Source organism: Oncorhynchus clarkii, chromosome 13 (assembly GCF_045791955.1).
Source record: "Oncorhynchus clarkii lewisi isolate Uvic-CL-2024 chromosome 13, UVic_Ocla_1.0, whole genome shotgun sequence".
Taxonomy (NCBI): Eukaryota; Metazoa; Chordata; class Actinopteri; order Salmoniformes; family Salmonidae; genus Oncorhynchus; species Oncorhynchus clarkii.
Genome location: NC_092159.1, coordinates 55,606,303 through 55,634,257, shown reverse-complemented (window position 1 = coordinate 55,634,257; position 27,955 = coordinate 55,606,303). Strand labels below are relative to the sequence as shown.

At 46.4% G+C, this 27,955-nt stretch overlaps 1 protein-coding gene and 4 non-coding genes across 5 annotated transcripts; all 5 read right to left on the bottom strand.

The window, feature by feature from the left end:
* Positions 1 to 185: 185 nt before the first annotated feature.
* LOC139365124 (transportin-2-like) lies at positions 186 to 26,233 on the bottom strand. Its single transcript, XM_071102536.1, has 25 exons — positions 26,154 to 26,233; positions 24,207 to 24,306; positions 23,287 to 23,362; positions 22,790 to 22,939; positions 21,859 to 21,965; positions 19,728 to 19,861; positions 18,972 to 19,053; positions 18,506 to 18,628; positions 18,274 to 18,392; positions 17,702 to 17,762; positions 16,026 to 16,188; positions 14,546 to 14,698; positions 10,397 to 10,622; positions 8,304 to 8,475; positions 7,826 to 7,912; positions 6,302 to 6,409; positions 3,485 to 3,643; positions 3,187 to 3,274; positions 2,877 to 2,975; positions 2,289 to 2,324; positions 1,747 to 1,842; positions 1,319 to 1,494; positions 931 to 1,005; positions 523 to 662; positions 186 to 317 (listed from the first exon to the last, which is right to left on the bottom strand). Exons 2-24 carry the CDS (start codon positions 24,303 to 24,305, stop codon positions 555 to 557), a joined length of 2,697 nt encoding a protein of 898 aa, XP_070958637.1. The 5' UTR covers position 24,306; positions 26,154 to 26,233; the 3' UTR covers positions 186 to 317; positions 523 to 554.
* Positions 14,237 to 14,307, bottom strand: LOC139365368 (small nucleolar RNA SNORD41). The gene has a single exon (XR_011626653.1). It is a non-coding gene; the product is annotated as a small nucleolar RNA SNORD41 (small nucleolar RNA).
* LOC139365365 (small nucleolar RNA SNORD41) lies at positions 17,904 to 17,974 on the bottom strand. Its single transcript, XR_011626650.1, has one exon. It is a non-coding gene; the product is annotated as a small nucleolar RNA SNORD41 (small nucleolar RNA).
* Positions 19,954 to 20,024, bottom strand: LOC139365369 (small nucleolar RNA SNORD41). The gene has a single exon (XR_011626654.1). It is a non-coding gene; the product is annotated as a small nucleolar RNA SNORD41 (small nucleolar RNA).
* LOC139365367 (small nucleolar RNA SNORD41) lies at positions 23,837 to 23,907 on the bottom strand. The gene has a single exon (XR_011626652.1). It is a non-coding gene; the product is annotated as a small nucleolar RNA SNORD41 (small nucleolar RNA).
* Positions 26,234 to 27,955: the final 1,722 nt, after the last annotated feature.

The window sequence follows — 27,955 nt, the reverse complement described above, 5'->3', positions numbered from 1 at the left end:
TAGGGCCGTTCGCAGCCGACCCCTGCATATGCTTATCCTACCCTCCCTCCCCCTCTTACAGAAACCTGTGGCTTTGGTTACATCGGAGTATGTCGTCGGATTTAAGTTTGGCGTTTGAAATCCAGAGGCTTTCTCCCCAGTTTCCCTCCCAGTAACCCTCCCTCCCACCCACCCTCACAGAGACACACAGGGTCGTGGGACTTGTAGTCTGAATGGACAGGAGCCAGGGCCAGTCCCTCTCCTCCTGCCCCCACGATCAGGGCAGTGCAGTAACACAGATGGATGAGTTCCCCCAGTAACCCTCCCGTAGATTAAACCTGGAGAGAGGAGAAAGTGGGAAAGGGGGAGAGAGGAGGAAGAGGAGTGAATAAGAAGAGAGAAGAGGGAATAGGAAGAGAAGGAGAGAGAAGAAAATGTTTTTATTTATTCAGGTGAACAGAGAGAACTTGGACTAAACATAACATTAGGATTTGGGGAAGGGAAGCTGATCCTAGATCAGTTCTACCTAAAGTGTGTCAATACCTGACAGGCGTGTCCTGTGTCGGCGAGGGGAACTACACGCCATAGCAGGCCGACAGCCTCTCCTTCAGCAGAGGGGGGAATTGTTCTGAGAACTGCTGCCAGTTCTCCTCGCCCACCTGGTCCTTGAAGCCATGGAGGATCTACAAAAACAACAAAGCTTGTAAATCAAGGTGAGGTACAGGGTCAGAGGACTTCAGCGACTGGCAAAGCTGGTTCTCTTTTGTTTTCTTAGCACCACACGTCTCAGATTCTAAAATATCCACAAGATATGTTCAGATTTCGAATGTCTGTAGAGAAAGATCATCACAGGCTGTGGAGAAAGAGGAGCACTAGGTCGACTTAGAACCCAAGTCTAGACCCTTCGTATTCTGAGGATCAAACATACGGGTGAGATTTGTTGAGGCTTACCTTGTAGAACATGTCTCTCAGATCGTCCTTAGGACTAACCCAGGAGGCCACAGCATCACAGAAGAAGATAAAGTCCTGAAGAGACACCAACGTTCATATGACAACATCCAACATTCATCCACATTCCCTTATCGCTAATTTAGCATCCAATCATCCTTCAATGACACCAAACGCGCTAGGTTGAATACAATGAGTCTTCTCTCACCAGTTATCTGAGAGTCTAAACTACATCCACACTAGTTATTTAGATTTCAAATGTCTGTTTAGAGTTCATCATAGACAAGAGCAGAGAGGCAACACACTCAGGGAATAAAAATAGAACCAGTCCCGGACCCAGTAAATACATGTTCCTGTGTGGAACAGTGTTCAGAAGCCCCTCCCCCCTCACCTGAACCACTCCAGCGGGGTTGACTCCAATCATCATGCAGATTCCACGGAACGCAGAGTCTTTCTCCTCATTGTCCCTGATGTTCCTCAACGATGTGCACCAGGGTCTGATAAACTGTTGCAGCATGGGAGACACCTCCTGTGGACACACGTAGCCCAGCCTGCCGATCGTAATGGCTGTCCCAAGTGAAACACAGGAGTGATGATTTATGTGGCAATAACTACAGGGCCATAACAACAGGGTTTAGAACAATCACTTCAGTGTCAGAAGTGTTAGTCACACACTCAGACCTTAAACTTCCACATAGAATATTTCAGATTTCGAATGTCTGTTAGAGAGATCATCATAGGAGTGGACTGGAGCCTAAATAGTGGTATTGTCTATGGGGGTGGGAGGTTTAAGCATGCGTGTCTGTGTGAGTACCGTACCTGTATTCTCCAGGAGGGTCTTGGGTGTGTTAGGTCTGTTGATGATCTCCACCAGGTTGTTGAGGACCAGCCCAACATAGGGTTGCATGTCTGCTCCTACAGGCACAGAGGAAAACACCACAATCAACCAGCTGGAAATTATGGCATTGCTCGCCATACATGGGTTCAATTACTATTGGAAATCTTTCAGATATTTTGAGTATTTTCTCAAGCCTGCCTGGAGCGGCAAATTTACAGGGTTTGAACTTTAGGGACTTTTCTCTTGGTTCCTTTCCAACACAATCAAGCAGAGCTTAAGTATTTCAAATGATTTCAAATAGAATTTGAAGCCAGGTCTATAATCAATCCCCACATCAGCGCTGTCAAGTATTCACTGTCATTGAGAGTATTTATAGTGTCATTACAATCATTCCTATCAAATCACCACTACCAACATGATTTACTGATGGAGTAAATCTGGTGGTGTTGCTACAAAAATAGGGTTCCCGTGACAATTTCCCAAAATGGCCGCCATCTATAAGCAATGGTTCCCCCTAGCTCACCTGAGCAATCTCCTTCATCCTTCTTGTCAGTTCTCCCTGTAGAGGTATTATAGCACAATGTCACTACACTGTACTACTGCTGGTTGGCCTGCCATGCTTGCACACACCTGCAGGCCTCACTGTTACAGAGTCCAATGGTAGCAGGACCCATCACTCAGGCATCTTGCAGCACACTGTAGTCAAGGGAGATTGGCTCACTCGTATGACAGAGGGTCATTGAGTTCATGGGTTATAGAGCAAGAGCAGCGAATCAAATCGGACAGAGTTAGCTACATGCTCCATCCAAAAGACACCAAACCCTAGCATCACACACCGTAACACACAGCACCATAATCATCTGTGTGTTCATCCCTATGTTGTGACCTCAGTCACACTCAGACCTTCAACTTCCACATAGAACATTTCAGACAGTCTTAAGAGAGATCATAGGAGTGGCTGGTTGTTGGTGGTCTGTGTGTGTTATTATGAGAGTTAGAGGGAGAGGAAAAGCAGAGATAGTGAGAGACATTTTAGAGTGGTTGTGAGGTAAAGGGTGGGTGTGTAAGAAATGAAGACTGCAGTAAGGACACACAGCAAGCAGTAACTCACCCATCTGCATGGCGATCTCGCCAATGGCCCAGGTAGCATTGTTACACACAGAGATGAACTCTGGGTTCAGGTTCAGGCCCAGGATCGGCATGAACTCGGCTAGAGGGGAGAGACAGGTTTATATACAAACGCTAAACACAACTAGTCACACAATCACTGGTATACACACACTCCCACAAACACACAGGTTCATTAAACACACCAACATACAAATAATACATAAACTACTAGCCACTCCAACACACACCTCAGCACCAGTACCTTTTCATGACATTGACAGTGAATGTCTTCACTACTATGGTTGACTCACCAATGCAGGGTTTGACATGAGGGAAGCAGGCCTTGGTCAGGTCACCCAGCAGGGCAAATGAGCTCTGTCTTACCTCTGGCATAGGGTCCTGGAAGAACGCACAGTTAGTCTCAGACACATCTGGTTAAAACAACTATTTTGAACTTTTCTTGACACTCCAAAAAGCAAGAATATCAACTTTAATTTAAAAAATTGCGAACGGCAACAAGCGATACGGCAACATATACTCCTTCAAGTTGACTAATTTCACATTTTCAAAATGGCCGCTGACAGTTGGCACTTGGAGGCCCCGGTGTACCTGCATGCACTGGAAGAGCAGGGTCATGATGTTGCTGCGGGCCACCAGCTGGTCCACACTGCCCCCCAAGCCCTCGGCCAGGCCACTCAGCAGGTCCAGGGCCACAATCATGAAGTCCTTGTCAGGAGCTTCGTACTGGTCAGGGTGCTGGTTGTACATCTGGAGAGAGAGGAGACAGAGTCAGTGGGGTTTTGGTCACAGTTAGGATATGGAGCCAAAACGTACGATTTGTTAAATAAACTGCTGAATAAACACAGTTTACACTAACTCATGCTTTGTGGTGTAGAATACATTTGCAAGTAACATTTGTTTATAGTCTAAGTTACGATTCATATCTGAAACCAGGCTTCCATCCAAACCTTCATGTGTGTAAAGAACATGTCGGATAAAAAAGAACAGGCAGGCATGATGGAAAGAGAAGATGTGTTTGTCAACTTTCCAAATGTGGACAACAAAAACATACATTAAACCATGTGGAATCTTCTTGCTTCGGTAAAATGTATTATGCGAGAAATGGCGGTGGAACAACTTGTGTAAATATTGAAATAGCATCATACCGAAGGTAAGTGGTCCCCCCCACTACGACACGATGAGACGCTTGACGGCAGTTTGAAAATGTAAACCGAGATCTACAGCTCAGATTGTTCTTAACCTCGACTTAAAAAACCTAAGCCTTATGCAACATTAACCAATTCAATCAGTACTGTAGCAATGAGGGTTGTGGAGTAGGCTATAGCCCCAAAACAGTATCACTGCATATTGGCTATGCTTGAATTACCCTGACAATTGTCTTATTATATTAAAAAAATGTAGGTATATGCTCACACTGGTAATATATCACCTATAGCAAGGTGAGCATAATATGCGTTTGTTTTTCACTGGACTGCTGGCCTGCATCTGATGGTGAGGCTGCCAGTCTGGACAGTCTTCCATCTGATGGTCAGTCTGAGGGGAGGAAGGGAGCAGGGGTGAGGCTGCCATTCACCAGACTCCCCACTCCCCCTGAGAAGTGGACAGTCTCATCTGATGGTCAGTCTCTAGGCTGCCATTCCAGACTCCCCCCTCCGCTGAGAAGTGGACAGTCTTCCATCTGATGGTCAGTCTGAGGGGAGGAAGGGAGCAGGGGTGAGGCTGCCATTCCCCAGACTCCCCATCTCTCCGCTCTACCTCCCTCCCTCCGCTGAGAAGTGGACAGTCTGATGGTTCCAGGGGTGAGGCTGATGGCCAAACTGATGGCCAAACTAAAGTCGCACTGCATTTTTTCTGCCTCATGCACCAATTTATAAAGTTAAATATTCCTTGATATTAAAAAATAAGCTGTTACTAAGAACAAGCTTATCGGAACACTTGGTTTCTAAAAGTTTTGAACAAAATGGTCACAGTGATGAATAACAGCTTAAACATGAACTTCCTCATAAACCCAGTAGCTTTATGCTTTACTCATTGAGTCTCTAGTCATGCTTTTAAATCTTTGCTGTGTGTTGGAGGCTTCTTTTTGTAGTCTATGGCTTGTAGTTACTATCTTGTCCCATCGCTACAACTCCCGTACAGGCTCGGGAGAGACAAAGTTCGAAAGCCATGCATCCTCCGAAACACAACCCAACCAAGCCGCACTGCTTCTTAACACAGCGCGCATCCGAACCGGAAGCCAGCCGCACAAATGTGTCGGAGGAAACACCGTGCACCCGACGACCTGGTTAGCGTGCACTGCGCTCGGCCCGCCACAGGTGTCGCTAGTGCGTGATCCCTACCAGCCAAACCCTCCCTAACCCGGATGACGCTAGGCCAATTGTGCGTCGCCCCACGGACCTCCCGGTCGTGGCTGGCTGCGACAGAGCCTGGGCGCGAACCTACAGTTGCTGGTTGCACAGCTAGCACTGCCATGCAGTGTCCTAGACCACTGCATCACCCGGGAGGCCTGGTACATGGAAACTGAACCACAAAAGTTAATTTAGGTTAAATTAGGGTGAAGTGCCTTGATCAAGGGCACAGACTATTCACCAAGTCGGCTCGGCCATTCAAACCAGCCACCTTTCGTTTAGTGAACCCAACACTTTTAACCACTGTGCTACCTACACACAACAAGTCAATTGGATGGAACCATCTCATGTGGGAAAACGCACATAATGTTTTTATGGCGCCTGTCGAATATTTGCATGAAAATCTGGTCGCCAATTGGAAGGAAACCTACCTATAGCTGGCTTATTTTGTAACAGTTTGTTGCTATACATTAACATGGTTCTTCACTGAAGGCATGTCTAGTGATTTAATGTGTATAAACTGTACTAGAGAGAGCAATAGTAATGGTGTCTTTTTGTAGGTACTAACTCCACCAGGGTAGCCTAGTGGTTAGAGCGTTGGATTAGTAACCGGAAGGTTGCAAGTTCAAACCCCCAAGCTGACAAGGTACAAATGTGTCGTTCTGCGCCTGAACAGGCAGTTAACCCACTGTTCCTAGGCCGTCATTGAAAATAAGAATTTGTTCTTAACTGACTTGCCTGGTTTAATAAAGGTAAACTAAATAAATAAAACCATGGCTCGTTGGACAAAGCCTATGGGAAAATGTATCCTTTTTGGGGGATAAAAGCCAAAAATAAGGTATCTGGTAAACACAGGCTTAGGAGATGTTCTACATGTAGTTTTATGAGAATCTTCAACTAACGTCACTTTTTGTGAATTGAACTATTAATGTAATGAAAACAAGCACATAAAGGCTTCAGAATTCATAAAGGTCATGTAATTAACCGACTCAGTTACCCGGGGTAACTCATATCCAGTTTTTAGGATAACAAGCGGTCGAGCTCTATAGATTCTTACCATGGCCTGAGCGAGGGTCTTCTGGACCAGGGTTACACAGCGCTGGTAGACAGGCTCACAGTAGGGCAGGAAGCCACTTTGCAGGGCCGTGGCCACCGACGACAGGCACTGGGGAGGCAAAGGGAGAGACAGGGTTAGTTTGGTGGGCGGGGGACGGAAACAACAAAAATACAGCCTGCATATCAACAGGTCAAAGTAGTGTCCTGTCAATTTGAAGAAAAAAATATTCAAATTCTTAAAATTCCCTTTAAGAAATAGCATTATTTTACTGTTCCTGTGATTTCATATCAACAAAAGGAATGGAGGGAGTGGATTTATAACTTCTCAGATACAGAAGTCAGTCAATCCCCGTTTAGATCTCATGAGCTAATGACATTTTTTGCAAAATCACATCTGGACGTTAACATTTTTTAATTTTTATAAACAAACCCAAGATCAACCAGAGCCTGTCATTTCCAATGGGAGGAAATCAATCATAGTGGGCAGAACAAGCAAGGAGGTGGGTAGCGCCAAGCACCAGCTAGTGAGATCCTATTGTCACATTCTTGTACATATTTGCATATTTTCACGAGGGAATGCCTACTCTGAAGTGAGCGTGTGCAATAAGTAAATTTGCCCTTGTACTCCTAAACACACATTTGTTTTACTTTGGCAACAGGTAAAGTCTCAAAAACACAGTCCAGTCTGTTACAGATTCTAGTTTTAGTAACAGAAAACTGTATGGAGATCAAATGTTGCATCGATGAGAACATGTCAGACTAAATACATGTTGCTCCATCTTTTCTCCCACGGCCGGCCACTGGGCTTCCTCTCATCATATCTGGTACGGAGTTGAAACGCCAAGCGGATGCTTCACACTGATACATCCGGTGAAATATCAGTCTTTGTTCTATCCAACGCTTCGAACCTCAAAATGTGTGGTACAATAAGATGTGTGGTATAATACAGACCAATGGAAGCACAACAGTCACCCGTTTCCATTGTTATGCTTTGAGTGGCTCTAAGAGCTAAAGATCATTTTAAAAATCAATAAAAAATGACCTACAACAAAAAACCAGCCTAATGCCCGATCTCCAGCACCAGTTATTTGTCAGATGAAGAGGTTGAGACCAGTCCTACCACCAGTCCTACCACCAGTCCTACCACCAGTCCTACCACCAGTCCTACCAATATGCTGCTGTGGATCAGAAAACGATCTCTAATTAGCATCATATATGTTCAGATGAGAACATGTCATCACTTCCACAGCAGCAGCTAAACGCAAAGTCATTCTGCAGTCTCTAAACACACACACACACACTAGCAACAGTCTACCAGCCACTTAAGGAGTTCTAGGCTTTTCCCCAACATACCAGAATGTCCTTCAGCAGAATGTCATTATTTTTGGTCTCTGGCTCAGGAGACTAGCAACAGCCCTGAAGCAATGACGGCAAATACCACAAAATCAAAACTAAGAATGATCCACCTCGTGATGCACCAAACATGGTTGTATATAATGTATATATTTATATAATAATGTAGAACCTCCAGAAGTGGAAAGAGATCCTTGTCCTCGTCCTTCAGCTCATTCCATTTGGCAATAAGGGGAGGCATCAGCTTCTGGATGTACTCCTGTAGGGGCAGAGAGGAGACAGTCATTATACAGTCCAGTAATATTGTGTCTCCTCACCATAAAGATGAAACCTGTGTAAACCAACCAGGCTGAGATTGTGACGTAGCGACAACCTACATGTGATATTATTTATACACCTGTCTTCTCTCACTAAACAACCTCACTGTAAAATACATCCACACTGGTGATTCAGATTTCCAATGTCTGTTTAGAATTCATCATAGAGGAGAGCAGAGGGGCATAAAGATGAACCTATGAAAAGTAACCAAGGAGGTTGTGATACAGCAACAACGCACCACAACAGAGGATGTAAGGCGGTAAATGAAGCTGATCCAGCTTGCTGATGTTGCTAAGTGCTAGTTTGCTAACTAAGTGAAGATCCAGACTCACAGGCTGGTTGAGGTGGTGTCCTACGGAGTCGGCGAGCGTTCCGATGGCGTCGTAGAGGATGAGCAGGTTCTTGTGCTGGTACTTGCCGAAGGCGAACACCAGCGTGTCCAGGATGAAGCTGAGGTAGGGCACCAGCTCTGTACATGCCTCCTCCTCCAGGGTGGCAAACGCACTGAGGGACACAAAGGCCAATGGGTCAGAGCACGAGAATGGACACGTCACACACACAGACATTAATACAGTGGACACTCAATAACATCTGCTTTAACTTCTTGGTGACAGGGGGGGCAGTATTGAGTAGCTTGGATGAATAAGGTGCCCAGAATAAACTGCCTGCTACTCTGTCCCAGATGCTTATAATATATGCATATTATTAGTAGTATTGGATGGAAAACACTGAAGTTTCTAAAACTGTTTGAACGATGTCTGTGAGTATAACAGAACTCATATGGAAGGTGAAAACCTGAGAAAAAAATCCAAACAGGAAGTGGAAATCTGAGGCTTGTAGTTTTTTAGCTCAGACCCTATTGGAGATAGTGGGATATTGGTTCTGTTGCACTTCCTAAGGCTTCCACTAGATGTCAACCGTCTTTAGAAACTGGTTTGAGGCTTCTACTGTGAAGTGGGACTTAATGAGAGCTGAATGAGTCAGGTGTCTGGCAGAGAGTCACAGGCTGGTCACTCGCATTCCACATGAGGTAGCTCCGTTCCATTGCTTTTCTACAGACATAGGAATCCTCCGGTTGGAACATTATTGAAGATTTATGATAAAAAACATCCTAAAGATTGATTCTATACTTAGTTTGAAATGTTTCTATGACCTGTAGTATAACTTTTTGAACTTCTCGTCCGACGTTCGGCTGGACCTGAATGCGCGTTTGGATTTGTGTACTAAATGCCCTAACAAAAGAAGCTATTTTGACATAAATTATGGACATTATCGAACAAATCAAACATTTATGGTGGAACTGGGATTCCTGGGAGTGCATTCTGATGAAGATCATTAAAGGTAAGTGAATATTTATAACGCTATTTCTGACTAATGTTGACTACCCAATATGGCGGATATCTTTTTGGCTGCTTTGTGGGTCTGAACGCTGTACTCAGATTATTGCATGGTCAGCTTTATCCGTAAAGTTCTTTAGAAATCTGAGCGGTTGCATTAAGGAGACATATATCTCTATTTCCATGTGTAACACTTGTATTTTCATCAACATTTATGATGAGTATTTCTGTAAATTGATGTGGCTCTCTGCAAAATCACTGAGTGTTTTAGAACTACTGAATGTAACGCGCCAATGTAAAATTAGATTTTTTTTATATTAATATGAGCTTTAGCGAACAAAACATACATGTATTGTGTAACATGAAGTCCTATGAGTGTTATCTGATGAAGAACATCAAAGGTCAGTGATTAATTTTATCTCTATTTGTATTTTTTGTGACTCCACTCTTTGGCTGGAAAAATGGCTGTGTTTTCCTGTGACTTGGTGGTGACCTAACAATCGTTTGTGGTGCTTTCGCTGTAAAGCCTATTTGAAATCGGACACTGTGGCTGGATTAATGAGAATTTTATCTATAAAATGGTGTAAAATACTCGTATGCTTGATGAATTTTAATTATGAGATTTTTGTTGTTTTGAATTTGGCACCCTGCACTTTCACTGGCTGTTGGCGAGGTGGGACGTTACCGTCCCACATTTCCCAGAGAGGTTAACAACCAAGCTGGCCTATACACAACCCTTTAAGAGACCAGTCCTACCAATATTCTGCTGTGGATCAGAAAACGATCTCAAATTAGCATCATATGTTCAGGTGAGAAACATGTCATCATTTCCACAGCAGAAGTCAAATGCCCAGTCATTCTGCAGTCTCTAAACACACACCCCATCTTGAGCGTTTAAATTGAGCTTGCCTTGATTGCCAGGGTCGAACTTTTGGGACTATTCCATTGGTTCCATCACAGCAGGCAAGCTCAATCAAGCACAGCTTAATTAATTGGGGGGGGGGGGGGGGGGGGGGCAGGTCTGACTGTCATAGCTGAAACACATTGACAATGCCAAAAGGACACTCCCACACACACACAGTACACACCTGCAGGCGGCCTCCTGCACCCTCTTGTTGCCGTCCAGTATCCTCTTGAGCAGCTCGGTCATCAGGGGTTTGAGGTGGGAGTCTGGGGGCTGGCTGACCACCCAGTGGGCGTAGCGGGACAGGGTCCAGCAGGCGATGGAGCGCACCAGGGCCTTCTTGTCACACAGGCATGCAATGAGGTGGGGGAGGAGCTCCGGGAGGTAGGGCACCATGCCCTGCATACAGCCTGGAGGAGAGGAGGGGTTAGAGAGAGTGTTTTTGTCACAGACACAGGATGAGGTGGGGGGGGGGGTTCTGGGAGGTAAAGCACAACAATGCATGGAATTTTACTTGACCTTTTATGACGCTGTTTTAATATTTGGTTTGTGATTGGGGGTGGGGGGGGGATCAGTTTTGTAGGGAGGGTATGAGGTCAAAGCACATATTGGAGATAAAACCTCAATATTAAGTGATCAGTTTAACCATGACACATTGTCTTCCCCTGGTGTATTTGTGAAGAGATTCAATTGAATATTGCGATCTGTGTATCGCTTAGGCAACATTCAATTCCTCCTTTCATGTCGATAAAGTTGGATAGAATTTGAATCTAGCTAGCCTGAGGCAAATTCTTTATTGACAACACTCAATTGTTGGCCAAGTCTATTATCAACACAAAGCCACGTGAAGGACAGCCAGTCATCTGGCTTAGTGTTTATACCTTTTAATATAAAATATACTCTCAGATGGAATCCAATTAGTGTACATCCTATTAGTGACGTGTTAACTGGGTCAGCCCAGCGGAAAATATATGGCATTACACCTACTCTGCATTAGGACACGTCTCCCTCACTGTCAACATCTGCTGTCTGCCGATATTAGTGTGTTACTGACTAACAGACAGGGGTCATAAAGGGCTGAAGAATGAGAGAGAGACAGTAGAGCCAAATCACAGTGGAGAGAGACAGAGACAGTAGAGCCAAATCACAGTGGAGAGAGAGTGAGACAGTAGAGCCAAATCACAGTGGAGAGAGAGTGAGACAGTAGAGCCAAATCACAGTGGAGAGAGAGCGAGAGACAGTAGAGCCAAATCACAGTGGAGAGAGAGAGAGAGACAGTAGAGCCAAATCACAGTGGAGAGAGAGAGAGACAGTAGAGCCAAATCACAGTGGAGAGAGAAAGAGAAAGTGTAGCCAAATCACAGTGGAGAGAGAAAGAGAAAGTGTAGCCAAATCACAGTGGAGAGAGAAAGAGAAAGTGTAGCCAAATCACAGTGGAGAGAGAAAGAGAAAGTGTAGCCAAATCACAGTGGAGAGAGAAAGAGAAAGTGTAGCCAAATCACAGTGGAGAGAGAAAGAGAAAGTGTAGCCAAATCACAGTGGAGAGAGAAAGAGAAAGTGTAGCCAAATCACAGTGGAGAGAGAAAGTAGAGCCAAATCACAGTAGAGAGAGAGAAAGAGAAAGTGTAGCCAAATCACAGTGGAGAGAAAGAGAAAGTAGAGCCAAATCACAGTGGAGAGAGAAAGAGAAAGAGGAGAGACAGAGACAAATCACAGTGGAGAGAGACAATAGAGCATCCACTGACAAAAAGGACCGACAGCACCACTGCTAAGTCAATCTGAACTGACCTAACGCAACAAGGAACTAGACAGATATTAGAGACTAGCAGAGTCCACAGGGACAGAGAGAGCAGTGTTCATTTCATTGACACCTACAGTGGGGCAAAAAAAGTATTTAGTCAGCCACCAATTGTGCAAGTTCTCCCACTTAAAAATATGAGAGAGGCCTGTAATTTTCATCATAGGTACACTTCAACTATGACAGACAAAATGAGAAAAGAATCACATTGTAGGATTTTTAATGAATTTATTTGCAAATTATGGTGGAAAATAAGTATTTGGTCAATAACAAAAGTTTCTCAATATTTTGTTATATACCCTTTGTTGGCAATGACAGAGGTCAAACGTTTTCTGCAAGTCTTCACAAGGTTTTCACACACTGTTGCTGGTATTTTGGCCCATTCCTCCATGCATCTCCTCTAGAGCAGTGATGTTTTGGGGCTGTTGCTGGGCAACATGGACTTTCAACTCCCTCCAAAGATTTTCTATAGGGTTGAGATCTGGAGACTGGCTAGGCCACTCCAGGACCTTGAAATGCTTCTTACGAAGCCACTCCTTCGTTGCCTGGGCAGTGTGTTTGGGATCATTGTCATGCTGAAAGACCCAACCACGTTTCATCTTCAATGCCCTTGCTGATGGAAGGAGGTTTTCACTCAAAATCTCACGATACACGGCCCCATTCATTCTTTCCTTTTCACGGATCAGTCGTCCTGGTCCCTTTGCAGAAAAACAGCCCCAAAGCATGATGTTTCCACCCCCATGCTTCACAGTAGGTATGGTGTTCTTTGGATGCAACTCAGCATTCTTTGTCCTCCAAACACGACGAGTTGACTTTTTACCAAAAAGTTATATTTTGGTTTCATCTGACCATATGACATTCTCCCAATCTTCTTCTGGATCGTCCAAATGCTCTCTAGCTAACTTCAGACGGGCCTGGACATGTACTGGCTTAAGCAGGGGGACACGTCTGGCACTGCAGGATTTGAGTCCCTGATGGTAGGCTTTGTTACTTTGGTCCCAGCTCTCTGCAGGTCATTCACAAGGTCTCCCTGTGTGGTTCTGGGATTTTTGCTCACCGTTCTTCTGATCATTTTGACCCCACGGGGTGAGATCTTGCGTGGAGCCCCAGATCGAGGGAGATTATCAGTGGTCTTGTATGTCTTCCATTTCCTAATAATTGCTCCCACAGTTGATTTCTTCAAACCAAGCTGCTTACCTATTGCAGATTCAGTCTTCCCAGCCTGGTGCAGGTCTACAATTTTGTTTCTGGTGTCCTTTGACAGCTCTTTGGTCTTGGCCATAGTGGAGTTTGGAGTGACTGTTTGAGGTTGTGGACAGGTGTCTTTTATACTGATAACAAACAGGTGCCATTAATACAGGTAACGAGTGGAGGACAGAGGAGCCTCTTAAAGAAGTTACAGGTCTGTGAGAGCCAGAAATCTTGCTTGTTTGTAGGTGACCAAATACTTATTTTCCACCATGATTTGCAAATAAATTCATAAAAAATCCCATACAATGTGATTTTCTGGATTTTTTCTCCTCATTTTGTCTGTCATAGTTGAAGTGTACCTATGATGAAAATTACAGGCCTCTCATATTTTTAAGTGGGAGAACTTGCACAATTGGTGGCTGACTAAATACTTTTTTGCCCCACTGTATTTTTCAGTGGCAAAAGACAAGACGATAACTGACTAAACAGACCCAGAAAACATTGCAATTCACCAAAATTATTTTTCATTTACGTTGATGAAAATGAGACTAAATACTGACTACAATCACTTGTTTTTTTACCTGCTGCAGAGTAATGTGTTTTTCTGCCAATTGGGCTATTGGGAAGAGAATCATGTGATAGGATGTTATGCAGAACGATATGTTGGTAGGACAAGGCTATGTATGTTTGTGCACATGGAAGTCAGTGATGTGTGTTAACTATCGGTTAATGAGGCATGAAAAATGTGATGAATGGCCTAACCCTAACCCTAACCCAACCCTAACCCTAACCTAACCCTAACTAAAATAGGACTACAATATGAAGACATTTAGTGGACTAGAATGGCCCACTATTTCCCTCATTTTAACAATGGCTACACTAAATCATTATTCAAATGACAAAAATGTGACTAATATTTTAGTCAAAATGACTAAGACTAGACTAAATCTAGTAAAAAAAGGAGTGATCAGACAAAAGTCTGTGAAGGAGACCTCTGGATCAGACAGAGGAGAGAAGTCTGACTGAAGGAGACCTCTGGATCAGACAGTATGAATACTAACACCATCATTAACAGTCAGGAGTTACATAGAATGCATCATATCCAGAGGGACAGTCAACTCTCAATGGAGTGAGAGGAGAAAGAACCACTGTGTACTGAAGGAGAGAAAGAAGAGAGGAGAGCAACAGAGCAGAAAGTAGCAGACAGAGAGATACCTGATAGAGATGGTGTCAAGAGAGAAAGAGTCCAAAGTGTGGAGAGGGAGACACACAGAAGGAGAGAGACTGAGCAAGAGATCTATGTGTAGTGTCAACAGTGTGATTGATTGATTTCCTAGTCCATACCCTCAGCGATGGCCCCCAGCACCAGGATGCCAGACTCCTTGGTGACCCAGTCAGGGGAGAAGAGAAGGCCCTTGAGCAGGGGCAGCAGGTGAGGCAGCAGCTCGTCTCGGAACACATTGGCCAGCACATCCAGCGCTGCCGCCGAACACTTGCCTACGGGGTGATAAGAGGGACAAACCGTTAAAGGGATAGTTCACTCAAACTCTGCACCAAAGTGCTCTATGTTGAAAACTTGACTGCAGGGATTTTATTAACAGTGGACTAATGAACAAAATACTAAAGATGGTTTTAGAGTGAACTAGCCATTTAATATCATACTCTTTTCACACTACTGAATCTGGACCAGGCCAAGTTGTACAGGACTGACCAGTAACAGATTCTCCAAATAAACCAAAGGTGTTGAAGGAGACCAGTCCTACCAATATGCTGCTGTGGATCAGAAAACGATCTCTAATTAGCATCATATATGTTCAGATGAGAACATGTCATCACTTCCACAGCAGCAGCTAAACACAATGTCTTTCTGCAGTCTCTAAACACACACACTAGCAACAGCCTACCAGCCACTTAAGGAGTTCTAGGTTTCTCCACAACAAGTCAGATTGTCCTTCACCAGAATGTCATTGATGTTGGCGTCTGGCTGACGAGACTAGCAACAGCCCTGAAGCAATGACAGCAATTTCCATAAAATAATGTCTAAGGATTATCCACCTTGTAATCTAGTTATGACACCGCTAAAAAGCTAAATCATTTGGGTAAAGGCTACGTGAAATAACACTCATATACAGAATACCACTTCCATGTTGTTTTATTTCTATAGACACCATTGTGATAACAGGGGTCTTCCACAGTTCTGGTGAATCTCTGCAATACCACTTCCATGTTGTTTTATTTCTATAGACACCATTGTGATAACAGGGGTCTTCCACAGTTCTGGTGAATCTCTGCAATACCACTTCCATGTTGTTTTATTTCTAGACACCATTGTGATAACAGGGGTCTCCCACCGTTCTGGGGAATCTCTGCATGCCAATCACTCCATTTCCAGACAGCAGCAGGGAGCGTCACTGATGTCAGTAATCACTACTCTGGCTGTTCAGGGTTCACACTGTCCAATCAGCACCTCCAGCTCTACTGCTAATGAGACGCTGGGGAGCAGTGCACTAACAGTGGAGAGAGCAGCCAAACAGGGAAGTAACCGAGCCAGTGCTGTCAGGATGGTGTGAGAACTTTGTCATTGTCCCACAGGAATGACTATCATATGTATATTACACCATTTAGCCAGCACACGCAGACAAGACTCACGTAGAGCCTGCAGCAGACACAACCCTCCTGCTCCTGTCATCTACTCAATGTGTTTTCTCTAACGCATCTCCACCCTGGCTGCGGTGGTTTCAGTAACTGTCGGCTTTAAGTCAAGTCCGACTCACGTAGAGTTCCAGTCAATGTGATAATGGCTGTAACTGTCTTTAAGTCAAACCCGACTCATCATCGTCGTCATCATCATCGTCGTCTTCATCGATGTCCTCTCCCTCCTCGCCCTCTCCTCCCTCGTGCTGCAGGGTGACGGTGCGGGACTTGTGGAAGCGAGGCTTGATGTCCTGCTCACTGTCTGGCACAGCCTCGTCCTCCTCCACATCACCCTGGAGAGAGAGAGAGAGATGTATCATTGCTGTGTGTTTTATTTTTCTGGTCCGAGGTCTGTGCTGTGAAACATGACAGTACGCATAAGAGATGGCTATACAGCACAAAAATATCTGGGACCAGGCTAATATTTAATAACTTAGGCCAAATGTGGTTTCAGTTCAGGAGGCTAAGACATTCTCACTCTAAAAAGCATGCTGAACCATGGGCATATGGACACAGCTTAATGCCAGAAACAGCCAGAAGGGTATTAATGCAGTCAAATGAGTAACTGTGTGACTTTATGACCGAGGACTAGGAGTCAGAGTAAGGAGTGCCTAGCAGGGGAAATCCCCCGTGGGTTAGCCTGGGTGTTGTAGAACTGGGAATGTGTGGACAGTTCACAGAGGACTAGGAGTCAGAGTGAGGAGTGCCTGCAGGGGAAATCCCCTGTGGGTTAGCCTGGGTGTTGTGGAACTGGGAATGTGTGGACAGTTGACAGAGGACTAGGAGTCAGAGTAAGGAGTGCCTGCAGGGGAAATCCCCTGTGGGTTAGCCTGGGTGTTGTGTTGTGGAACTGGGAATGTGTGGACAGTTCACAGAGGACTAGGAGTCAGAGTAAGGAGTGCCTGCAGGGGAAATCCCCTGTGGGTTAGCCTGGGTGTTGTGTTGTGGAACTGGGAATGTGTGGACAGTTCACAGAGGACTAGGAGAGAGAGTAAGGAGTGCCTGCAGGGGAAATCCCCTGTGGGTTAGCCTGGGTGTTGTGGAACTGGGAATGTGTGGACAGTTCACAGAGGACTAGGAGTCAGAGTAAGGAGTGCCTGCAGGGGAAATCCCCTGTGGGTTAGCCTGGGTGTTGTGTTGTGGAACTGGGAATGTGTGGACAGTTGACAGAGGACTAGGAGTCAGAGTGAGGAGTGCCTGCAGGGGAAATCCCCTGTGGGTTAGCCTGGGTGTTGTGTTGTGGAACTGGGAATGTGTGGACAGTTGACAGAGGACTAGGAGTCAGAGTAAGGAGTGCCTGCAGGGGAAATCCCCTGTGGGTTAGCCTGGGTGTTGTGGAACTGGGAATGTGTGGACAGTTGACAGAGGACTAGGAGTCAGAGTGAGGAGTGCCTGCAGGGGAAATTCCCTGTGGGTTAGCCTGGGTGTTGTGGAACTGGGAATGTGTGGACAGTTGACAGAGGAAAAACTGTGCTACAGTATTAACTGGCATTAACCAGATACAACACTTAGGTCAGAGAGCATGAATACGTCTAACATCAGTCGAGTCTCAAGCATAAAGCTGCCATCACACCAAGATTACCAGTAAGAAGAGAGGAGGGGGAAGGTGGGAGGAAAGACTTCTGGGTCGTGTTCATTAAGCACACAACTGAACAAATGGTCCGAAACAGGGAGGTACTGTCTTGACTGGTCCTTTTCATTTCCACGTTGCAAAACGTTTTGCTAGTGCGCCCTAATGAACACAACCCTGGTGGGGGGAAATAGGTGTGGTGTCATCATTCACACCCAGAACTGAGACAGGCTCACCTTCAGCAGGATAATGTCTATCTCAGAGTACTTCATGCCGTTCACCAGGATAGGAATGAGCCTTCAGGAGGAGACAGAACAGACACCATTAGTCAAGCCGTCTTCCTACTGTTGGTCAATCAGCAACACTGCAGTTCTTGGTTCCATATAATAATTGATTGAAGTTACAGAGCGTCAGATGTGGCAAGTGGGCTGCAGCTGACTGGATCAGACAGTATGAATACAACAGGAATCACTGACCATCACAGTTAATGTGTTATGCATCATATCCAGACAGCATGGGAAGGGCAGAGGTTAAATGTCATGAGATGTCTGTACTGCAGCTAGCCAACCCTTTAACTGTCATCAACATTCTGTTCCTCTGAACATAACACCTAATAGAACACAGTGAAGTGTGTAAACAGAATGAAACACACTAGGAAGTATAGGACCTCTATGGGAATGTTACTCTTGCATGTTGTACTATTGACTAACCTCTGTCCCCCTCTACACCTCTGACCTGACCGTCCCCACTCTCTCTACATCACGTCCAGGTGATGCTGTATGTTACAGGTATGTTTAGGATTACTCACTGCACCAGGTGTCCAGAGAGCACCTCTTTACAGATGGGCTGCTCAGCCAGGGTGAGCCAGAACTCACAGGCCTCCAGAGAAACATTCTCATCCGGGTCCTGTGTGCGCTGCAGCATGTACTGGTGGGGGAGAGAGACACAGCAGTGTCAGGGATTGGATGATGGGGTATGACATTAGTGTCGGACATGCTGATTGGTCAGTGGGAGAGTAAATAAGGAAGTGGTGGTCTCACCTGTATGATGCTGTGCATGTGAGGGATCAGCCGGTCGATACGGACCTCCAGCAGCATGACCAGAGCCCGGCACACGTTCTTCCTCACCTCAGAGTCCTCGTCTGTAGCCAGCGCAAACAGGCTCTGAGAGACAGAGACACGAAGAGAGAGAGAGAGACCAGAGAAGAAAATGAGACAGATGTCAGTCTTGAATCTACAGCCATCCTCAACACCATTGATTACAGTACACACCATTGTCTAGACGATGGACATGTAAGAGGCTGTAGAGTCTGGATTAGACAGTATGAATACAACAAGCGTCAATAACCATCACTGTCAAGGTGTTCTGCAACATAGCCAGATGATCAGATCAGTGTTCTTCAGAGTCACCACCATAGAAGTAGAACTACTAGAATGGGAATAGCCCATCTGACCACGGTGATTATATTTCTATGGTCAACAGTGGTGTGCGTTGCCTGATGCTCACCTCAATGAAGGTGTCGATGTTGTCCATCAGGGCCTGGGCTCTGCCGATGATGAACTGGTTCACACAGGCGATGGCATGAGATCTACAGGCAGAGAGAATAGCACCATGAGTAACAGAGTTTTACAAACAGTGGGATAGTAGGTGCAAAACGTTTTGAAAATGACAAAGGTGCCATGCAACTACCTAAGCTGGTCCAATAAGAACACAGATGTGTAATCTGGTGCAAAACGTTTTGAAAATGACAAAGGTTCCATGCAACTACCTAAGCTGGTCCAATAAGAACACAGATGTGTAATCTGGTGCAAAACGTTTTGAAAATGACAAAGGTGCCATGCAACTACCTAAGCTGGTCCAATAAGAACACAGATGTGTAATCTGGTGCAAAACGTTTTGAAAATGACAAAGGTTCCATGCAACTACCTAAGCTGGTCCAATAAGAACACAGATGTGTAATCTGGTGCAAAACGTTTTGAAAATGACAAAGGTTCCATGCAACTACCTAAGCTGGTCCAATAAGAACACAGATGTGTAATCTGGTGCAAAACGTTTTGCTATGGTGTGCTATGCTCTACTGGACAAAACAGTGAGAACAGAGAAACAACCAGTGGCGTCTGGTTGTAGCCTGTTCCCAGATCTGTTTGTGCTGTCTTGCCAAGACCTAGTCACTGACATAACAATGAACATAGGTGTTGGCAAGACAGCACAAAGTGATCTGGGACCAGGATAGTCTGGCGGTACAGGGGACCTGGGACTGGCCTGATCTTAGGGCTGCAGTGCTTGAAGAACTGCAGGAACTTGGGGATCATGATGTTGAGCGGGCGGTTGAGTGCGTCGCTCTCCAACAGCTCCGACGAGTCCTCGCAGATCTTCTGCAGGGCTCCAAACGAGCCCTGATCAAGAGAACACACGCAGACAGACCGAGTCAAACTCAGAGCAACAGAGGGAAATGAAGTAGGATGATTGGAGGCAATAGGCTACAGGTCTGGATCAGACAGTATGAATACAACAAGCATCACTGGCAATCACTGTCAAGGTGTTCTGCATCATATCCAGATGGCATGGGATGTGGAGAGAACGCTACTGAAACATTTAGAGAGAGTAAAAATACTTCTTAGGAGGTAAAGAGGGCGGCGGAGAGGTAGAGGGCGGGGGAGAGGTAGAGGGCGGCGGAGAGGTAGAGGGCGGGGGAGAGGTAGAGGGCGGCGGAGAGGTAGAGGGCGGCGGAGAGGTAGAGGGCGGGGGAGAGGTAGAGGGCGGCGGAGAGGTAGAGGGCGGGGGAGAGGTAGAGGGCGGGGGAGAGGTAGAGGGCGGCGGAGAGGTAGAGGGCGGCGGAGAGGTAGAGGGCGGCGGAGAGGTAGAGGGCGGCGGAGAGGTAGAGGGCGGCGGAGAGGTAGAGGGCGGCGGAGAGGGCGGGGGAGAGGTAGAGGTAGAGGGAGAGGTAGAGGGCGGCGGAGAGGTAGAGGGAGAGGTAGAGGGCGGCGGCGGAGAGGCAGAGGGCGGCGGAGAGGTAGAGGGCGGCGGAGAGGTAGAGGGCGGGGAGAGGTAGAGGGCGGGGAGAGGTAGAGGGCGGCGGAGAGGCAGAGGGCGGCGGAGAGGCAGAGGGCGGCGGAGAGGTAGAGGGCGGGGGAGAGGTAGAGGGCGGCGGAGAGGTAGAGGGCGGCGGAGAGGTAGAGGGCGGGGGAGAGGTAGAGGGAGAGGTAGAGGGCGGCGGAGAGGTAGAGGGCGGGGGAGAGGTAGAGGGCGGGGGAGAGGTAGAGGGCGGCGGAGAGGTAGAGGGCGGGGGAGAGGTAGAGGGCGGGGGAGAGGTAGAGGGCGGCGGAGAGGTAGAGGGCGGCGGAGAGGTAGAGGGCGGGGGAGAGGTAGAGGGCGGGGGAGAGGTAGAGGGCGGGGGAGAGGTAGAGGGCGGGGGAGAGGTAGAGGGCGGCGGAGAGGTAGAGGGCGGCGGAGAGGTAGAGGGCGGGGGAGAGGTAGAGGGCGGGGGAGAGGTAGAGGGCGGCGGCGGAGAGGTAGAGGGCGGCGGCGGAGAGGTAGAGGGCGGCGGCGGAGAGGTAGAGGGCGGCGGCGGAGAGGTAGAGGGCGGCGGCGGAGAGGTAGAGGGCGGCGGCGGAGAGGTAGAGGGCGGCGGCGGAGAGGTAGAGGGCGGCGGCGGAGAGGTAGAGGGCGGGGGAGAGGTAGAGGGCGGGGGAGAGGTAGAGGGCGGGGGAGAGGGCGGGGGAGAGGTAGAGGGCGGCGGAGAGGTAGAGGGAGAGGTAGAGGGCGGGGGAGAGGTAGAGGGCGGGGGAGAGGTAGAGGGCGGGGGAGAGGTAGAGGGCGGGGGAGAGGTAGAGGGCGGGGGAGAGGTAGAGGGCGGGGGAGAGGTAGAGGGCGGGGGAGAGGTAGAGGGCGGCGGAGAGGTAGAGGGCGGCGGAGAGGTAGAGGGCGGCGGCGGAGAGGTAGAGGGCGGGGGAGAGGTAGAGGGAGAGGTAGAGGGCGGGGGAGAGGTAGAGGGCGGCGGAGAGGTAGAGGGCGGGGGAGAGGTAGAGGAGAAGGGATATGAAGATGGAAGGAAGAAAAAAGGGACAGGGGAGGTAAGGGGAAAGAGTGTGACAGGGAATGAGGGGAAAGAGTGTGACAGGGAATGAGGGGAAAGAGTGTGACAGGGAATGAGGGGAAAGAGTGTGACAGGGAATGAGGGGAAAGAGTGTGACAGGGAATGAGGGGAAAGAGTGTGACAGGGAATGAGGGGAAAGAGTGTGACAGGGAATGAGGGGAAAAGAGAAAAGCCAGGGAGGACAAAAAAATGAAAGAAAAATGAAGGGTGATGAATGAAGATGGAAAAGAAAGGAGGAAGAGAAAGTGGGAGAGGCTAGAAAAAGATGTGAGTGTGTGGTAGGTAGGTAGCTCTGACCTCACAGGTGTTGTAGTCCTCAGAGTTGAGCAGGTTACACAGCTGGGGCAGCAGCTCTGGCCAGGTCTGCAGCTCCCCTTTAGAAGTGATCGTGGTGATCAGGATACCTGCGAGAGAGGGATGAAGAGAGGTTAGGAACCAACAATCATAGGGTGGTCTGGTCTTAATCAAATCAAATGTATTTATATAGCCCTTTGCACATCAGCTGATATCTCAAAGTGCTATACAGAAACCCAGCCTAAAACCCCAAACAGCAAGCAATGCAGGTGTAGAATACTCTCTTGGAAGGGACACTGCCATTCTCACTGGGCACGTTCATTTTGCATTGCCCAGTGACTAGGGTGGGCGGAGTTTACACATTTTAGACCATTCCATTGGTCCTTACGTGAAATCTCCGCCCATCCAGGGCACCAGGTGAAGCAAAACGTTTGAGCCCACTGATCTGGAAGAAGTGGACAGGTGAACGTAAACCCTCTCAAAGGTTTCCACCTATGCTGTCTTGTCAGACCAGATGTAGGGAAACAGGGATGTACAAGAGAGTTAAGGAATCCAGAGACCTCTGGATCAGACAGAGAAATGCTGACACCATCATTAACAGTCAGGTGTTATAAAGAATGCATAATATCCAGAGGGCAGGATAGGGGGGTGAGACAAATTTATTTGGGAGGAGATGAGGTGAAGATACAGTTGAAGTCATAAGTTTACATTGACCGTAGCCAAATACATTTAAACTCAGTTTCACAATTCCTGACATTGAAATCCAACTTCAACTGTAGCTACTAAAGGGAGAGACAGTGAGAAAAATTAGCCACATTAAAGCCACAGGACAGCAGTTACCTGAGACAATGAAACAGATGTAACGCATGTCAAGACCCCACCCCAACTCACCCACCCACCCAGAGCTCACACACACACACACACACTGACTCACCAATGGTGGCGCGGATGAGGGGCGACGGGTCGCCTATGTTGTTGAGGCATTCCTGCTTGATGAAGTCAGCCACGGCCGGGGGGAAGTTCTGGTAGTGGGCCTTCACATTGTTCTTCAGGATCAGACCACTCAGAGAACGAGTGGGTTCATCTGGAGAGGGAGAGCAGGAGAGGATGAGGTGCGGGGAGGAAAGGATGAGGTTGGGGGGGAGAAGGAAGGAATGATGAGGTCATGGGGTAGAGGAAGAAAAAAAGAATGTCAGAGATGCAGACGAAGGCCACAGCAACGTGCATTCAGAATGACACGCAGCAGCCTAGAGAACCACTAATAACAAGGCTAGCAGATAATGACGGCATGCTGACCAAAGAATGGAAACAGACAAAGAAACACAAAACTACTTTTTGAGCTCAGAAGTAATGTGTGTGCCCTAATGAACACGACTCAGGCTACCAGATGCTCAACTAGAACATATAAACTCAGACAGACAGGGCTCTCACCTTCAGTTTTCAGTCTTGTGAGCACAAAGATTAGATAGTTGTTGAAGTCGGGGAACTGGTTGAGCTGTTCAAGTTTCTGACAGAGCGGTTAAGGGAAATATGACATCACAGACATCTCACGTGATGCTCAACTCAAACAAATACCTAGGGACTACACTTTCACTGCAGCACTAATCTACGGGTGACATTTAGACAGAGGAAAAATACCACTTGTTGAAATACTAAGTGAGGCGCTTATTTCATAAGTTAGGAATGCGACAGAGTTTGGAATGCAAACGGATCTGTGATTTCGTCACATACCGGCTAAGTTTAATTCTAAAGCTACAGAAATGGTTTCCGCACCTTTGTATAGGTTGTACCATATGAACGGTTGTGAAATAACTGCTGTTATAAGTAGCGTTACCCACGGTTCCTAATGAGGACAAGGGTTTAAGTACGTAATAAATTGGCCAGTGGGAGTTATGGATTGGAGGATTAAGATTATATGCGATTCTAACAGAGGCTAAATCTATAGGACCAGACAGAGTAGAGAAGTCACTGTAGGAGACCTCTGGATCAGACAGTATGAATACTAACACCATCATTAACAGTCAGGAGTTACATAGAATGCATCATATCCAGAGGGGAGGACAGTCCACTTTAATACACTGTCAATACAGGCCCCATAGACAGATCAATGCAAACTGAACTAGATGCAATTACCATAGAATAATATGCCATTTAGCAAGCGCTTTTATCCTAAGCGACGTACAGTATTGTGTGCATATATTTTACATATGGGTGGTCCCAGGAATCTAACCAACTATACTGGTGTTGCAAGCACAATGCTCTACCAACTGAGGACCACAGAAGAGCACACAGAAGTACCACTGCCATTCCACTAACCCCACCCTCTGGTCAGTGTCTGTACATGAGGATACTTGTTGCACGGCTCTCTGTGTGGCCGTGTTGGGGGACTGGGAGTCCTTGAGGAGCTGGAGGACCTGCTGGAGTCCCTGTTCGTCCGGCTGCCACTCCATCCTGCATGGGGAGCACACACACAAAGTTACAGATATTGGAATTATGTCCCCAGTTACTGATAAAAGATACTACACAAGGAAAAGTAGAGATAGAGTTATACTAGAAGAGAAGTCTGCAGGGACAGAGAGAGTATAGGTATATGACTGTATGAGAGACCTCTGGATCAGACAGCATGAATACTAACACCATCATTAAGTTATGCATTTTAAGTGTGCATCATATCCTGTGGGTCAAGTGGTCTCAGAATTCTACAGTAAACTTAGTGTAATTAGCATTGCAAAAATGAGACAGGGTTGCATCATACATGGCACCCTATTACTTACTGGTACATTACTTTTGACCATGGCCCATACAGGTCTGACCAACATGGTGCACCATGGGGAATAAGGTGCAATTAGGGAAGTAACCATGGGCTGACTGACCTTTCTATAGTTTAAATAATGTATGAGGGTTTATAAACAGATGCTTCTTGTGGTGTGGCACAGATTGGCACTGGGATATATGACAAAACAAATCAATAGATGTATATGTAAAGCTAAGAAACAGGCTACAAAATCTACATGCTCTTGCAGCCAGATTCCCAAATTGAACATTGAAGAATTCTATGATTAAAATATCGACTGCCAGACTAAACGCCATGTGCTCACTAATGATGTGGAATTCAGTGGCATTATGCGATTGAAGGTGAGCCATGCACATGGCCAGAGCAGGGCAACAAAAAAAGCGCCATTTGCACTCGTTGCCAGGAGCATGAGCTTGCTTCTACCCGGAAACGGGTCTATAGGCTGTGCAAACAGAGCACAAAATGTGTGGGAGCTGGAGTTGAAATTTGGAATCAGATTGTGGCAAATAAAACGAGGCGATGATCTACTTTAGACAAGGAGTAAAATATCTCCGTGACCCAGCTTAACCGCCCTAATCCTGCCCCACCCCCCACGACACCCGGTTCCCTTCTGCCGGTGTGCTGCAATATAGTTAGTGATCCTTGGACTTGGGCGACTTGAAACAATTGCCGCCCTACAACTTTCTTTGGACACAACACAAGTAACGATAGCAAGCGGATATTAAACACCAAAAACGATCTGATAGTGGGAAGTTTAACAACCCGGACAACCATCCGACTAACGTTGGTTATTTTAATTCCGACGTTCTAACTATAACTAGTCACGAAAAAAAACAAAGTACTGGCCATTCGGTAGCTATTCGGATCAACGCCACTGAATTTAACCCTTCTCACCACGGCAGTCCCCGGCTTCAGCCACACAAATGCAGTAAAAAAAAAAGGCCAAGTATGCGGCCTCGACACTACCAAGCAGTACAAAGATGGGTTAGTTAGCTAACGCTATAAAACTAAGGCAGTCGATATATTATTCGATTTAACATGGCAGAGAATTAACAACGACTGAGAAGTAATCTAAACAAAGTTACTAGCTCCTAAGTTTAGCTAGCTACTTTACTGCTAAACATGGCTACAAACGTTAACCAAACGAAATAATAACATATCTTTCCAAATTTGGCCAGTGGGCTACTTTGATTTTGTTAGTAGCCAACTTCACAAGAATCCCTAGCTAAATCCCATCGAGTATCGACAAACGGTAAATTCGTTGATGTTGCGATTTCTTGCTAGTGTGGCCCAATGCATTCATGTGCTCTCACTAGCTAATAAGCTAACGTTAGCTAGCTCACTAGCCGAAATTGTTTGTTAGCTAGCTAATGCTAACTAAGCTATTTCGATTCCCAACGCTTAACGTTACCTGCTTGCTAATGTGACCAATTATTCAGATATCAATCATATTTCGTCTTATTTTATTTAATATACTTAGATAAACACATTACATGCTACGTACAATGTTGATTTGTAGACTGAAGTTTCTCGACGGGGAAGCTTCTTTCTCGTGCTCGTCCTCTCTTGTACTACAGGTTTGAAATGAACACGCCGATTCTGTAGGACCCACTGACCCTTTCCGGTTTCCGTTCACTTTCTTCTTCTTTGGTGGGGTTTAACGGCGGTTGGCATCCGATATAATGTTGCATTACCGCAACCAACTGAACCGGAGAATAAAGTCATTATACTTTGTGATATAACAAATACAAATTATCCCGCCAACTTTTAATCCTACTCATAAAAAGAAACACCATCCCATTCCGTTAATTTAACCTGATCTAATCAACACCAGGCCAACGGCCTGGGAGGACAGGACACTACCATTCAACACCCCCTTTAACTCTTCTGCAGTAAAATATTGTAATCCCAAATACTTCTCCGTAACTGCCACAGCAACACTTGTTTCTGTGACTTTACGTTCCATACCCAGGTGGTGAGGGTAGGTAACAACATCTCCACCCCGCTGATCCTCAACACTGGGGCCCCACAAGGGTGCGTTCTGAGCCCTCTCCTGTACTCCCTGTTCACCCACGACTGCGTGGCCATGCACGCCTCCAACTCAATCATCAAGTTGGCGGACCACACTACAGTGGTAGGCTTGATTACCAACAACGACGAGACGGCCTACAGGGAGGAGGTGAGGGCCCTCGGAGTGTGGTGTCAGGAAAATAACCTCACACTCAACGTCAACAAAACTAAGGAGATGATTGTGGACTTCAGGAAACAGCAGAAGGAGCACCCCCCTATCCACATCAATGGGACAGTAGTGGTGAGGGTAGTAAGTTTTAAGTTCCTCGGCGTACACATCACAGACAAACTGAATTGGTCCACCCACACAGACAGCATCGTGAAAAAGGCGCAGCAGCGCCTCTTCAACCTCAGGAGGCTGAAGAAATTCGGCTTGTCACCAAAAGCACTCACAAACTTCTACAGATGCACAATCGAGAGCATCCTGTCGGGCTGTATCACCGCCTGGTATGGCAACTGCTCCGCCCACAACCGTAAGGCTCTCCAGAGGGTAGTGCCCTCCAGGACACCTACACCACCCGATGTCACAGGAAGGCCATAAAGATCATCAAGGACAACAACCACCCGAGCCACTGCCTGTTCACCCCGCTATCATCCAGAAGGCGAGGTCAGTACAGGTGCATCAAAGCAGGGACCGAGAGACTGAAAAACAGCTTCTATCTCAAGGCCATCAGACTGTTAAACAGCCACCGCTAACATTGAGTGGCTGCTGCCAACACACTGACTCAACTCTGGCCACTTTAATAATGGGAATTGATGGAAAATGATGTAAAATATATCACTAGCCACTTTAAACAATGCTACTTAATATAATGTTTACATACCCTACATTATTTATCTCATATGTATGTGTATATGTATATACTGTACTCTATATCATCTACTGCATCTTTATGTAATACATGTATCACTAGCCACTTTAAACTATGCCACTTTGTTTACATACCCTACATTACTCATCTCATATGTATATACTGTACTCGATACCATCTACTGCATCTTGCCTATGCCGTTCTGTACCATCACTCATTCATTTATCTTTATGTACATATTCTTTATCCCTTTACACTTGTGTGTATAAGGTAGTAGTTTTGGAATTGTTAGGTTAGATTACTCGTTGGTTATTACTGCATTGTCGGAACTAGAAGCACAAGCATTTCGCTACACTCGCATTAACATCTGCTAACCATGTGTATGTGACAAATACATTTGATTTGATTTGATACTTATGGTACA

Coding starts and splice junctions, on each gene's coding strand:
- LOC139365124 (XM_071102536.1), bottom strand. CDS start 24,305: ATGGAGTGGCAGCCGGACGAACAGGGACTCCAGCAGGTCCTCCAGCTC. Junction 7,913..8,303: donor GACACCACCTCAACCAGCCT/GTGAGTCTGGAT, acceptor CTGCCCCTACAG/GAGTACATCCAGAAGCTGAT. Junction 2,976..3,186: donor TCATGTCAAACCCTGCATTG/GTGAGTCAACCA, acceptor TCTCCCCTCTAG/CCGAGTTCATGCCGATCCTG.